Source organism: Dermacentor albipictus, chromosome 3 (genome assembly GCF_038994185.2).
Source record: "Dermacentor albipictus isolate Rhodes 1998 colony chromosome 3, USDA_Dalb.pri_finalv2, whole genome shotgun sequence".
Taxonomy (NCBI): Eukaryota; Metazoa; Arthropoda; class Arachnida; order Ixodida; family Ixodidae; genus Dermacentor; species Dermacentor albipictus.
In genome coordinates this window covers 130,673,817-130,689,068 of record NC_091823.1, presented here as the reverse complement: position 1 = coordinate 130,689,068, position 15,252 = coordinate 130,673,817, and the positions used below count along the sequence as shown (strand labels likewise).

Below are 15,252 nucleotides of genomic sequence, written 5' to 3'. Positions count from 1 at the left end.
TGTCCGGGAGTCGTGTCCACGTGTCCTTTCGCACGTCTCGAGTGAACGTGAGATCAGGATTGGTGTCCCTCGACACGCTGTTGCCCACTCGGGTGGGTTGGAACAGGTCATTTCATAAAGTAAAACAGTGCTGCTTTGCGGCGTCGTGAACCCGTGCCCCTTTCTTGGTGGTATTGGGGTAGCCCCAGGCCGCGTATGGGGCATTAAAGTCCCCTACCACAACAAGCCGGTTGCCGCTAGCGTTCTTGCGAAGGTCCCGGACGAAGTGGTCGTAGTGGAGTAGCTGCTCCCGCGGCGGGCGGTAGAGATTGGCCAGGTATAGGCGCTGTTAATTCTTGCGAGTCGGCAACACCTCCACTATGGTGTGTTCGATTTCAGTGTCTTGAATTTCGTGAGGCTGTGCGGTTAGTGTCTTCTTGACAAGAATTGCGGTGCAGGCAGTGTTTGTCATAGTGTCGTAGCCGGGGAGATTTATTTTCTTGGTGTTGGTTTCCTGTAGCGCGATTATGTCTGGATTGTTTGCTTTGAGATATTCTTGCAGGTTGGCCGAGTGGGGTCTATAGGACCTGCAATTTCAATGCCAAATGCGGAGGGTGGGAAGCGGCTCGGTATGTCTACGTTTCGGAGCCGCCATGTTGGTGGTTGTCCTCGACCTGGAGTAGGTGGTTTGGCGTTGTCGAGCTAGAATCCTCCGCGGATTCCCCTCGTAATATCCTTCGTCCTTTGCGTTTGGTTCCTAACTTCTCCGCCAGATGTTCATGGGTCACGAAATTTTTCTAAGCATAGGTCATGAAGTTGTGTTGTTGTGCCATGAAGCCATCCAGTTTGGCGTCGAGTGTGGTGACCGTACGGGTTAGTGGCTCTACCTTTTCCATGATCTTAGTTATCACTATCTGTATGGTTCTGTCTGCTGATGCGAGAAGTTTTGTAGTGAGGGTTTCCTCGAAGACTTCAAGGCGTCGTTCAACAAGGTCGAGAATCTTCGCTTCATGTGCTTGCAGCCGTTCGTCTACACGCTTCATTATTCTAGTTTCTACATGTTTTAGTATGCTTTCTTCTACTCTCTCCGCTACTCTTTCCTCGAGTTCTGACATGTTGCACTCGGCTACCGGTTGTTGTATCGCCCTCTGTAGATCCTGTACTTTATGTTCGAGAGTCCGTATCGTCGCTGTCTCACCCGAACTGCTCGGTTTGCGTGAGGAATCTAATTCCAAACTGTCAACTTATTTATAGAAGGGAAAAAAACACGCCCTTATATTATTGCGGTTTAACCAGAACTGCTGCACATGTGTCGCGCATGTGCTCAGTATACTACCAAAGCGTTCGCGCTTATGTTGGCACATTGCGTGCGATAACAAGAACAATAACGATGTCAGCAAATTACAGATCAAGAGGTACGTGCATTGTGCCACCATAGTTGTTTACCGGATTCAAGTGGCATGGGGAAAAAGATACATTGAGTTGAAGGAAAGACAGAGAGGTTGACCTCAGTTAGTTGAATTAGGCTGATACACTGCACAGGAAAAAGTGTAAAAAGGTGAAAAAAAGACAGGATGAATAAAGATGGCGACAAACAAGAGGGATACTAGATGCACCATCTGGCAGTATTGCCAATGGCACGGGCACGCGTCGATGTTGCGAAAATGTTACAGAACATCCCTCAGTGGAGATTGTTGCACATCTTGTGAAGCGACCACCGGTGTCCAAGAAAGTCTGTGGGTATTCTGCACTTTTATTCTTTCCATGTGTCTTCACGTGTGGCCTCCCTTTCTTCGCATTAACGCAGTCAATCCCTACGATAATCTTGTGAAGGTCCTTGCAGCTGAAAAAGATTTCGTACTTTTTTATTTTTTCTTCTCCTGCATTGTGTGTGCAGATGTGGTGCAGACTTGCAGGTAATTGAGTTCCGATCAGTCGCTCAATGAACACATCCCGACCAACCAACATTATCCGCCATCACGCATATAGGGAAACCAAAATAAAGATTAAATACGTCTTTACCTGAACGTCATGAGCGGCCGTTCTTTATGAAGCAAGCAAACTTCCTTGCAGGTGCGCTGAGTTTTCCTGTACACTATTATGGGTACACACAAAGCGCTAACGCTTCCGCATGCCATGGTACGCAGCAGAAGCAGACAAGAAAACTTACGCCCCCCCCCCCCCCTCCTTTCCCAAACACATGCAGCTTTCTCTACACAGTGTAGTCATTACACCTATTACTAGGTAGCAGAGTCGAGAGAGACTTTCTCTGTGATACGCTTCTATCAAGTGCCTTTTTATGCGAAGCATATTACGAGGGCTCAACCCAGCTCCTCAGGCGCGGCGGTGACCATGAAATCACGTGACACCGTGACGTCACGACAGAGGAGAAGTGGCTTTGGCTCAACTCTTGCAAGACGGGCTGGGTGGGAATCGAACCAGGGTCTCCGGAGTGTGGGACGGAGACGCTACCACTGAGCCACGAGTACAACGCTTCAAAGCGGTACAAAAGCGCCTCTAGTGAATGCGGTGTTGCCTTAGAAACGCGCTGTTTCTAAGGCGTGCGTCTCTTGCTCAGGCGCACATTTCGTTGCCGCGCCGAACGCTGCTTTGCTCGACGCTCACCGCGTCCAATGCGGGGCGCGTAGTCGCTGCCCTGTAGCCCATTGTCTTACACCCCTTGGCGGGTCGACGGGAACGCTGTCGCGTTCCACTCTTGAAGGCGAAGAAGTAATGCATGAGTTGTTTCTTCGTCTAGCCGAACCAAATATAGCCAAGCAACAGCAGTTCACCAGGCTAAACAGTGGTTCAACAACTAAAATAAAGGCTAGTATGCTTCGCATCCTGGGCTTAACCTTACCTAAGCCACAGCCATTTTTTTTTTAGGAGTCTTCAGCTTCGTGCCTGCCCGCTTCAGCGCGGTGAACTTTTGGCAATTCTCCTTTTATACAATTAAGTAGATACAATATATTCGTGTTCTTAGTGTTACGAACTGCTGCGAGTTTGTGTGTTGCCTCCGAAATGAGCGCACAGCGACACTCGGTGATGCTGCACAGCGCAAGATCTCCGCTCCGCCCTAGCTGCGAAGCGCACAGGTAGGGCGGCCTCGCAAAGGTTATCGCGTTCTGCTCAGATCCAGGCCTGGTCCCAGTGGCCTCTGTCCGATTCCCACTGGTAAGGATGTTAAATAAAGCGCTATTGAAACAGACGCAGAGCGTTAAACACAGACGACGACGGCGCCGCACAATGCACGAGTTCTTTTTTTATTCTGCTCAGTCGGTAAAGCTCGCGATGTGGCGTAAAATCTGGCTTCAACCACTATCCATTCTCACTAAGGCTCTTTGGTAAAGTTTCACTTTGTGCCACTTAACAACAGAAAATTTACGCTAGATTTCATTGATGTTCTTTTAAAGGGACACTAAAGTGAAAAATGATTTCTTCTGCATCCGTAAATTACCGTTCTACAACACAAAAAACACCACCCTTACAGCGATAAGACGTTGGTAAGCCAGAAAAAGCGCAAGAACGAAATGCGGGTGGCGACGCCTACTTAAGTTGCCACACATGGGGGCTGTGACGTCTTGGATTTTGATGGCATCTTCCAGGGCCTACTAATTATATATAGCGGTACAGATTCACTACATTGTGCTTTAAATGAACCAAATAATAAACATGGCAAGTTTCGGGAACCTTTATTCAGCCAACGCGGCCCAAATGCGAAAACATACTTTGGAATCGCTGACGTCACGCTGACGTACCGGCGCTGGAGTTTGGGCGTGAAATTCAAATACTGATACTTGGACCTTCATTTTCTCCTCTAATAATCAAACATTTTTTTTTAAATGACTGCCTGCAATGTTCTCTAACAAAGGTTCATTAGTCTGAACTGATTTTTTTGTTTCGCTTTAGTGTCCCTTTAACTTTTTCAATGTTTCGTATGTGTTTTATTAGATTTATGTTGGCTTTCGTTTTACTTTAGAATTCACAAGCCGCGGTTGCTCAGTGGTTATAGTGTCGCATTGTGAGCACGAGATATCGGGTTTGATACCAGGATGGTCACGGCCGGATTTCGATAGGGTTCCGGAATGCGAAAAAAACTCTTGTGCCGTGCTTTTGGTGCACCTTGAGGAAGTCTCGGTGGTTAAAAATAATTCCGCGATCCTCCGCAACGGCGTTCGTAATAACCCACTTACTGAGCAGTTTCGGTAAGATAATGGCGACAATTTATTTTAGATTTCACATTTTCAGCCGTAAATCACGACTTTAAAAAAATCACGAATGGTTCTCGGAACGCTCCGCAGGTATTACAAACATTATTCGGGTGCTGCTGCTGGCAAAAGTTAGCAAGCCCAAGCCATTCTGCGGCCGCAATTTGTGCGCACAAGTAAGTCATCAACGTGCTTCTCTACGTCAACTTTGGTGCCCCTCAAAAAAAAATAATAATAATACTAGCAAAATTCAAATGACTACGGAGACGTTTGCTGCAGCATCCCTAAGATCCCCTTTGCCTATTCCTTCCTTACTATATGAACGCAGGTGAGAAATATTTAGCTGCGAATTTAGTGTAACCGAAATACTAGTGAGTACCTGGAAAACTCCCCTTTCTAAAGCAGCGCGTGTTGGCGAAACAAAAATACAATAACGTTCGGAATGTGTCTACCAGCAGCAATGCGTCCGGCATGTCACTACCACCGAGCCCGCTATGCCGACTTGAAGGAGCGCGCTTCCATTATAACAGCGGAATGAAGGTAAGAAACGCCGAGGACGGCGCGTGTTCCTTCGCCGGTGCACGTCGGGCGGCACGTACGCGAAATTGCTCGCATGGACTTGGCCGCGATATTGAAATCTCGGAGCAAGGTCACGTACGCGGGGCGGCAACATCCCGGCGGCGTCGCGGTGGAGAAGTGGCCAAGGCGGGGGGCGAACTTGCGGGGCTTAAAAGCTCCCGTGCGTCACAACCTGCGCAGGTTTTCTTCCGGCGCGCGCAGCCACTTCAGACGTGGCAGTCGAACGCTTGTCGGCGATGCGCCCGCCTTAAGTGTGTAAACAGAACGAGGGTCTACCGGGGATGGCGGCGCCCTGGCTACCGCTTTCCGACCACGGAGTTAGCCTAACTCAACTCTGAAGGAAAAGCTCCGCGTAGCCCCGATGAATGGTTTCGCCAACTGCATGGGTGCACCCTCTGTCACATCAATTTTATGCCTGCGAGATTCTGAAATCACTGCCAAACTTCGTGATAGTGCTGATTATTGAACTCAGTTCACTGAGAGATGACAGCCTGCAGGCGTAGGGCCGCCTCATCATTGTATTTGGAACGATTCTGAGAATAGATCGTGTAACAACCACGGCTGTTGCACAGCCTCCTCTGTATCGTGTGGATGTTAGTGTTTCATGCGAAAGGAAAGTCAAGTTTGTCGTCCAGACTATTTTTTGCTGCAAATAACGTGGACGAGTGATTCGCGTCTGTGGACATGTCGGAAGTCAAGCCTGCTAGCAGGGTCAGCGGAGATGAGCTAAATTTAAATGACACCAGCGACATCGCATGGGGCTCCAGGGAGAAAAGACTGTCAAATAAAGTAAAAGTAATTGGAGCAGTGCCCACCTATGTAGCTCAAAGATTTCCCCGTAGTTGGTCGCTGTAGTATTACGCGATCGCTGTCGAGCCACACAAATTATATTATTGCCCTATTCTTTCGTGCGTTGATTTGTCACATTATTGTAGTTTCATGCTAATTGATGCGTGGTATTGATTAGTACTATAATGCAGCTACCAGAATTTGACCACTGCACACTTCCATGACTTGGAGGGAGCCGATCATCCAGCAGCAGTTATAAGTAGAGTCAAGTAAAACGCGACACTTTCTTTTTTCTCTATCAATAAACAAACAAACGTCACCTCACCAGCTTTTGTTCAGTTGGCTGTCGTATACCAAAGTTAATCTGTAAAAATATCCTACAATAAAACGTTCTTTCAACTGTTTAGTATCACCTGTGTTCCTCGGTTTGTGCGTAAGGGTGATTCCAAAGCATTGACTGCGTGTTGTTGGGATTGCTCACCGCTTTTTGTCAATGTATCGTTAGACTTTTTGAGCATGCTTTAACGTTCTAGTAGTCTTTCTTTAAAGGCTCTCTCTCTCTCTCTCTCTCTCTCTCTCTCTCTCTCTCTCGTTCTCTCTCTCTATCTATCTATCTATCTGTGTATCTATCTATCTATCTATCTATCTATCTATCTATCTATCTATCTATCTATCTATCTATCTATCTATCTATCTATCTATCTATCTATCTATCTATCTATCTATCTATCTATCTATCTAGCTATCTATCTATCTATGCATCTATCTGTAGTGGGGTCATCTATTTAAAGAGCAACCAAACGCACACTACACCTTCCAGCGCCCCAACTGTTATTGATCAGCGCATATATCTCGTAAATATACAAAACCAACTCTGCACACAACCTATACGTACAGCCTTTGTCAAAAATATACGGCTACTCGTCGCCGTCACCATATATGGCGTTCAGCTGTGTGGTGCAGTTGGTCGAGATTTAATTTGAATCCCCAGGTTGTTGAAACCTATGGCACTTCCTTAACAGCCCGTAGTATAAGCCTTGTGATAGACGGCAACGTAGCCCACATATTGCTGACAAAGAGTGTACGTGGCAGGAGCAAACGACCGTTTGGAATTATATTTTTAACTTTTGCAGCCAAACATGACCTTTATTCTAACGATCTGATGATAATTCTACTAGAAGCAAATAATGAAGCCGCCACGACGCCTCTAACAGCCGCGTCCTTGCAGTTGCCACTTCTTCGTCATGCTTTTCTTCAAGAGTTAGCTATTGCTCCTTGTTCCTGGCAAGCAGATCCCTGACGACATCTAGTAAGCGACACCAACATGGCTTTGTGCTTCTCTCAAAGAGTGGTTCTGTCAAGATTCGTGAGTTGCTTATCGTTTTTGTTCGGATACACAGATCACTTGGCAAATTACCAACCGGAATTTCATTCTACTGAGGATATGCTTCAGTGGAAATTCTTTAAGTATATCACTAACATAATGGAATCTTTAAATCTTGTCATGCTAACCTGCACACTAATCCTCCGCCAGCTATGGCACTGAGTGGAACATCAAATTTGGCAGATGCAAGGAGCAGCAGGATAAAGTCTACTCCGCGACGATAATGGTTACATTGGTATTATTTGTGAAAATGAAGAGTGTGATCACGTACCAGACGGTTTAAATGTCGTGTTCAACAGGAGAACTAGAATGTGTGATTGGCAAATGAACAAATTTGCTTGAAGCAATCAGCGTTAGTATGTTTGGGAGAGAGGTATACCTCATTTGAAGCATCATGGTAACCTGGTTGCCGTTTAAGTGCATTCGCCTGCAATATACTCTCCAAGAAAAGGCAAAAGTGGAAGAAAAATGACCTAGCGGAAGCAGATCGCGAAATATTGAAATAGAAATGCAAACACAACACTGTATCTTGATTTCACTGCTGACTAGTTGAATGGCAAAGATTTGAGTTCGAATGACAGCAACAGTTTATGAAGATAGCCAAGCATGCTTGGGAATAATTAGCATGTGACACATGATAGACTTGCTGTGATAATGGAGGCTTACGGTGAGAAGCGTCGCAATAAGATGTGACGTCTGGAAACGTGTAATAATATAGGTTACGAGAAATTCTCACTTCAAGCAATAATTTTTGAAGTGGTGGAGCACGTCAAACCGTGAGTGGTAGTCGCGTCATCCTACACAGACATGAAAAGTGAAAACTTATCTTCTTTTGTGGGAAATAGAGCAACGCCGTGAAAAGAAGTGTCATAGCGTTAGGCACCTGGCAGGTGTTGACAGAGGTCTCTCCACTTCGCAGCTGATCGGCTACAGTTTTGGGGATCATCTGGTAGAGTAGCTCGTCGGTCCGCTTCATCTCAATGTCCAGCTTGCGCATGGACTCCTCTAACTGACGGCTCTTCTGGAGCTCCTGCATGGAGGGCGAAAAATATTGATATCCAATATACTACACATAAGTGACTACCATAGCGACGTGGCACTGGGCTTTAAGAGGGGAATGCATAGTCTAGAATTTCATAGAGCGGAATATCTCTTTATGAAATATTGGTTCTCGTACTTTAAAGGCGAGGGTCGTTTTTAATGAACTGCATAAATAATGCTCCACTTCACCGGACGCTAGTATTGACTGGTACGTTTTGTAAAGTCCTCAGCTTGGCAGCGCTACTCGAGAAGGACCCTCTTGTTATAATACTTGCGGAACGTGGTGCTCGCACTTCTGCCACCAGATAACATGCCCAATAACTCTGTATAAGAAGTACTTCAATTAATTCCATTTTCTTCCATATACCACATCACTTAGCGATCTGTAACTGTAACGAACAATGTGCTGCTGCTTGCCAGTCTAATGGTAAAGCGATTGCGCAAAGTCAAACAGAGGCACTGGCACATAATTATCTGAAAATCCCTGTTGAATGCCTGCTACATTATGTTCCATGGTTGCTCTTATGCTTAAATACTGAATTATAAAAAAGAATCTGCACTTTTTCACCACAGAGCTCCTTTGTCGAGGCGAACTAGCCACACCCTTAATATGAACGAGCTCATGCAGGAATACACAAATGAATAACATACACGAGTCTGAACTCGTCGGCAGATTTCAGAGTCGTGCGTAATTTCTATGGAAGCGAAGAGTAACCTGCACTAAGCACGATGTGTGCATGATGAGCACCTCTGATTCAAATTTGCCTGGCGTCGATGTCATGTTGCTGAAGAGGTAGGGCACCGCAACCGTTCATGAACGTCTGTGTGTGGCGTTTGCATGGAGAACGCACATCGTTTGCAGGTATAGGACCCAGGAGCTCTTGTTTACGCGGGCTCCCAGCCACATGTCGAAGCTCTGCGACGGTGCCCTGGTTAATGTTATCTAGGCGCTCCGGTGCGGTTAATATTGGGGCGCAGCTATACAATGCTGTTGCGCTAGGCTACTGTAAACACGAGAGGGCTCGACGTACCGCATTTTTGTGACTGCGCGATTGAGTTACGTACTTCGCAGTTTTATGGGCTTTGCTGAGGCGAAGAATAAATTCTTGGTCAACCTATGCATCTCTGCGTCATAGGCATACGTGAGCTAAAGAAAGCCATGGTGCTATGCCAACGTGGAAAGTGCAGTGATCCCGCTGCCCTAGGAGTCATGGTAAAAACATGCTGCATGCTGAGCAATTTTTTACGGTTGCGTGACATCAAGTAATTATTTGCACCCACGCTTGTCGAATAAATTTCACTTGTCTGGAAGTAATATTTTCGATCTAAAATTCACGTCGTGAACTGTAATGTTCTCGAAAGTATCAAGCCAAAGTGACATAACCTTGTAAAGATAGGGCAAACACCACTTTCTAAGTTTTGTCATACACTATACTAATAGAGAAACAAGCATGCAAACTGGCAACTCGCGGACTCGTTGCAGTGCATCTTGAATTCAAATTGTTTTATGCTTCTACTTTTTATAGCCGCTCAAAACAGAATATCCTTTGCAGCCGTAAGCATTGGCGTGAATGTGGAAGGAAGCTGAGGAAGTAGCCGGTACGTGAGAGCTCTTGCGCTGAAAAAAGCACGCTGGCACATTTTACTTCCTCGACTTATATGATTCGATGTGACCAGCAGCTTTTCAACCAATGATCAGGAATGATACCGCAAAAGCTCCAGCGCGAAAAACAACAACGTGTGATAACGTCGTTAATTTGTGACCACACAGTCGTTTTATTTCAAAACGGGACACCAAAATATAGCCAGCCGAACACAACGCAACCGCCATGGCAGATGATCACGCAGCCTCACAGATTATCAAGTAGGCTCGCATCCCAGTGACATGAATGCGCGTGAAAGTTCTACAGGATTCGTTGGTTAGCGAACCCATGTGCTACACTTTCTCGCCGCTGTCTCTATCGCTGTCATCCGAGTCGCCATCGGCAAGTGAGGTGAATGATTTGCCACGAGGCATATTTGACGCTGCTATGAGTATAATAATCCGCGCTGTTTTAATCTACTGGAAATCACCAGCATGCAAAATGAGCGCCCTGTAAGCAACGACGGGTACGCATGACATAGTACTGAATGGTCACTGTACACGGCAAATTACAAGTCAGTCACTTGACTCGCAAGCGTTCTCGAGCCCTGCCACAGAAGCATTTCTCTTTCAATCTCCTAATGTCATCGTTACCAAGACACGAAGTTTTGCTGGAAACAAGGCAGAGCCAGATGCCGAGAATTAAGGTGACGAAACTCTACAAAATTGTGTTTTCATAAACGCTGTGGAAAGATTAGTAAGCCTAACCAGCACTGACGTATTGCTACTTCTTTTCGTTCATCGAAGCTGATGTGAAGTGTTTATAAAGAAGGCTGTTTTGAATCACACCCAATAGTGACTGCTGTGCTGGCAATACTATCTGTCATGGAAGCGCTCTCACTGACGTTGCTGTGAAACACTACCGCACATAAGCAATCGTCAATAGATAGGGGACCCGCCGTGGTTGCTCAGTGGCTATGGTGTAAGGCTGCTGAGCACAAGGTCACAGGATCGAATACTGGCCACGGTGGCCACATTTCGATGGGGGCGAAATGCGAAAACACCCGGGTACCTAGATTTAGGTGTACGTTAAAGAGCCCCAGGTGGCCGAAATTTCCGGAGTCCTCCACTACGGCGTGCCTCATAACCAGGAAAGGGGTTTTGGCACGTAAAACCCCATAATTTATTAGATAGGAGAACATTGCAAAACTATACACTTCGGTGCAACACTAACCTTGCACAGTTTATCTGTTCTCTTTTTCTGTCTGTAGCTACCCTGCTGCCCACTTTAAAAGGGCGGCATCAAGTTGTGCCCAGCCTATTTCTCTTATGTTTCCTAGTTCTCCGTTAAACTTTTCATTTTTGCTCACTCAAAAAAAGGAATGTTCGTGTGCAAACAAGGCAACAGATTGAAGCCTCTGGCTCCATATATTGGCTACAAATTGGTGGTTGGCGAGAAATATAGCAAAAGTGGCCTGCTATCTCGTAGGAAAGCTAGTAAAATATGTTAGAAACCTCATCAGGAAAGAAGCTACAAGGACCGAAAGAAGAAAGGCGCTTCCAAAAGTTCTTTTTTGATTTGCCCATTTCTTCTTTTTTGTTCAGAACATGAGTGCCAGAACAATCTGACAATCTGACCAACAATACCTCCCTTTCCGAGACCTTAATCCTCGAGGTCCGCATCGCTGAAACGTACCCCTTCAAGCGAAGTGCCTGTTTTCGACAACGAATCCCACTTTACCGGGTGAAAGAAAGCGATGTGCAATACATATTTTAATACAAGCGTTGCTACGTAGATGTATAGACTGTCTGCTACTATGGGAACGTGCCAAAGCAATAACGTACCAGGCAAAGGACAGCCTTCAGCGCTTTAGCTCCTTCGATGGCTGACGTCCGGATAGATGATATACGCAGGCGTGCGTGTGTACAAGAATAACAGTGCATTGTTGCGTGCAAGCTATAGCTCTGCACGACATATGGACACGACGGAGAAGCTGTGAGCGTCTTGGTGGCTGCGTGTATATATGTTTACTATTTGTCCTTGTGCCAATATGCCTAACTACTCTCAGTCGGTGCTAGTAAACAACCATCGATAGTCCACGACCCAATGTTTGCTGTCTTTTCTTTTGCGTCCACGGACTTCCTGCGCAGTGCAGGGAGAGTATACGTATATATATATATATATATATATATATATATATATATATATATATATATATATATATCTTGCGTCGGGAGGTTTAGCATAAGCGGAAAGCGCACTAGCTGAGTCTCTATTATTACGAGACCACATCAAGTCAGAAATGTTTCCTAAGTGAACCGATTGACTGAACTGAGGAACACGACAATCCAGTATGCTGTTATTGAAGGCTCCGACTGGCTATTTTGTCACCATTGAACGATCTGTAACCGATACACACATATTCTCTCTAAAGAAACACGGTGCTCTTACACTGTCCGATATTTCTGTGCGTACTTGGATGGACAGTAGTTTATAAGTAGCCGATACATGTAAGGTAATCTGCTTCCTTTTTTTTCTGAATCTGCGCGCTTCAGTCAAAAATGTTCGTCTGAGTCAACCCCTGATGTACAGAAGGCCTTGCGTCCTCTACAGCCGTCTCGCCAGGTAATTTAGCTAAAAAACTTAGGTCTCGAAAAAAATCTCCTCGATTTCATCACTACTCTTCCTCAACGCGTGTACAGTCTACTGTTGGTAATACGAAGCTATAGCAACTCGCCCGATTATTCATCCTGCTGAATATTATCCAGCTTCCATATATATATATATATATATATATATATATATATATATATATATATATATAGTCCAAAGAAGAAACATCCGTTCATCTTTACCTGGTCTAGTGCGAGCTTGAGCTCAGCGGATTGCTGCTGTCCAGCAAGCACCATGTCGCGGCTGAAGTCGTGCATACTAAGGTCGTTGATATAGAGTCCCGTCAGGACCATTGTCTCCAGGTCGCGCATCCTGCAATGAACCATCGTAAGCACATAGATGAGCCTTTGTAGGAGACAAAACGTTAGTGCTTCTGAGGGGACGAAAACTGTGCGATCGGAGCAATGATCCGCAAAAACTTGTGGGAGTTTCTTGAAGGTAGAGAACATTTCAACAAGGTTCGTGTTAACATTCAGGAAGGGGACAAAGAGCAGTCATTTATCAGTAGACATATTTTTACAAAAAGATATGCCGGATTTCGCCGATAAACTTTTTGGCGTACAGTACTTTCTGCTTGGCTGATGGCAGGTTGTTCCTGCGTGTTTTTATCCGTAGCAACACATGATGCGCTTTCATATCTTTCCCTAGAGTTGAAGTATGCTTGGCATTCTTGGGGACGTTATCGTAGATCATTACATAAACTGACTCTTATGTAGGCATTATGTAGCAGTTTTCGTCTACGAAAATAGCTTATCTAGAGGAGCTATTCTTTATCCTTCTTCAAGCATGCAAAAGTTTTCTTTACTATTTTGCAAGGCGATAAAACGTCAGAGAAGACACTCACGAAACCTCTCTGCTCCCCGGTAAACATGCTAATTTAATTATGCAGTGCCTAGGCAGTCACCTATCAACCGATTGCTCCAGAATCTTCTGTGTCTTTGTTTATTCGTTAATGGTAAAGTAAGCGTGAAAAAGAATCAACACCAGTAAGCATGCGAATGCTATGACTACTATCGCCTTGAGAAAAGAGCTGATCATAGTTGAAGGACATCAGTCACGAAAGACAAAAGACAAGAAGAGAGGTTCACGCCACAACGACTGTTCGTTGAGGTGCGGCTGGTGTAATGCTCACACCACACCAATTTTTGTGGTGGGAACCTGTCTTCTTGTCTTTTGTCTTTTGTGACTGCTTTTCGTTCGACTATGTACCAAGTGGCCCGGATTTCAAGCCTTCTGCAGAGCTCATCATGTTTCAGTGCGCCGTCGACGTAATTACACTCCATCGAAATCGCGTTTATTTCATTTGGTTTTTCTTTCCATTTTGTAATCTGGTTTTCGTTCTTTCTTGTTGTATTCATTTGGACACATATATACATTGCTTTCTCGGCAATAAATTTTATCACTACGTCATTTGAGCTAGGCGTTTGTCTTGGACGTTCATGTTTCTGTGATGAGCCGCCATGTCTACCACACAGCCTTATTTAGCACTCTTTTACGAAAGATACCGCACTAAGACACCACAAACGGATTGGTAATAGTTTTCTTTAGGGTCACCAATCAGACGATAATTGCTTTCTCATGGGCCTTTATACGCGGAGAAAAGCGTGCATTTCTGTTTACACAAGGCTAGAAATTCCTGGTATGCAGAGGAGATGCAGCAATGCTTTGCCTGACAACTCACGTTTCTAAATACTAGTACCTAAACAAGTGCTACCGTAATATCTTTAGGCACGTGGCTTAAGTATCATGAAAAATTCCCTGAATCTCCACTAAATCGTGCTTAAATGTCACTAAAACTGTTACCAGAACTGTTGACTAAATTTCAGGTAACCTCTCCGCTATTACGGCTTTACCGAAACGCCTGACGATAGAATAGAGTCCGTGTCAGTCAGGTACAAACGTTTAATTTCCCAGGGTTACTCCGCAAGCTTTTCCTTTACTATTACACTTACATAACAATGTGCGATGGCAGCTGAAATTCGGCTTTTATCCTCGGATTGTGAGGTTCCAAATGCAGCATGATTCAAAAGAACACAAGCAATTTGATTACCCTAGCGTGGAAATGCATTTGGACCACGTCATTTCTGGATAATCTTTAGTCCATGGCACTCTTTCTAGGGTAGCAAAATTCTGCAAGACGCACAAAGTCGCATGTGAACCCAGCGATGACAATTAAACTGAAGCAAGGTGTGCGACCGGGCTAGTCGGTTTTCCATGATTATGTAACCAGCGGAAAAGCGGCCACAGACTGCAAGAAAGGCGACAAGGACAAACACTGACTTACAACTGGCGTTTATTACAAAAAAGCATGAGTATATAACCTACCACACTTGATCACAACCAGATATAGTTGTGCAACAAATCCACAAATCAGCGCCACAAATCAACAAGAGCGCGTCATGGCCTAAGCACTCCCCCCCCCCTCCCCGCGTACAGACCCTGAGTAGGCACCAGTTGAAAGGAAATGCCAGTTGGAAGTCAGCGCTGTCCTTTCTTGTGTTCTGTGTCCCCTCTTGCGCTGGTTACATAAAGAAGACAATTACATGGTGTTTACACAGGTGAAATACTATACTCCAGCCCCTCGGTCTACCTGAAATCCCTTGAGACTCACGTGAAGGAGGCCAGCTGCTCCTATATATACGTGTTTCTTCAATCCGTCTACCATATTATTAAGGAATCTATGTCGCAGAAAATTCGGCATTGGCGTCAGCAGCGTTGTTCGTGAGAGAAAAATGTCGCATATATTTAGGTATAGGTATACGCCACGCCTTGCCATACGGCATGCGGCATATGCGGATTATATTGCCCCACCATTCTGTCACTAAAGTTCTTCATGCCTTGCTCACATTTTCGGCAAAGTTTGAAAATGACAGTCCACAAACAAATGCCAGGAGCCAAAACATCGACAGGGCATGCCTTTTCACTTAAGTCTTCTCCGACTGAAATATTAGATGTGCGAAACAATAAAAGAAACCTGAAAATTGCGTAATTTCTGGGGCGTGGATGTGGGACTACC

At 45.2% G+C, this 15,252-nt stretch overlaps 1 protein-coding gene across 1 annotated transcript in view; it reads right to left on the bottom strand.

Annotated features, from left to right (window-relative positions):
* The window catches only part of LOC135921136 (soluble guanylate cyclase 88E-like), a 131,386-nt gene that overhangs the window by 48,980 nt on the left and 67,154 nt on the right, over nt 1-15,252 (bottom strand). Inside the window, exons 8-9 of the mRNA XM_065455458.2 lie at nt 12,419-12,548; nt 7,823-7,969 (exon numbers count right to left, since the gene is read on the bottom strand). Of these exons, the coding sequence (XP_065311530.2) occupies nt 7,823-7,969; nt 12,419-12,548 (277 nt within the window). The remainder of the gene's footprint in view (nt 1-7,822; nt 7,970-12,418; nt 12,549-15,252) is intronic.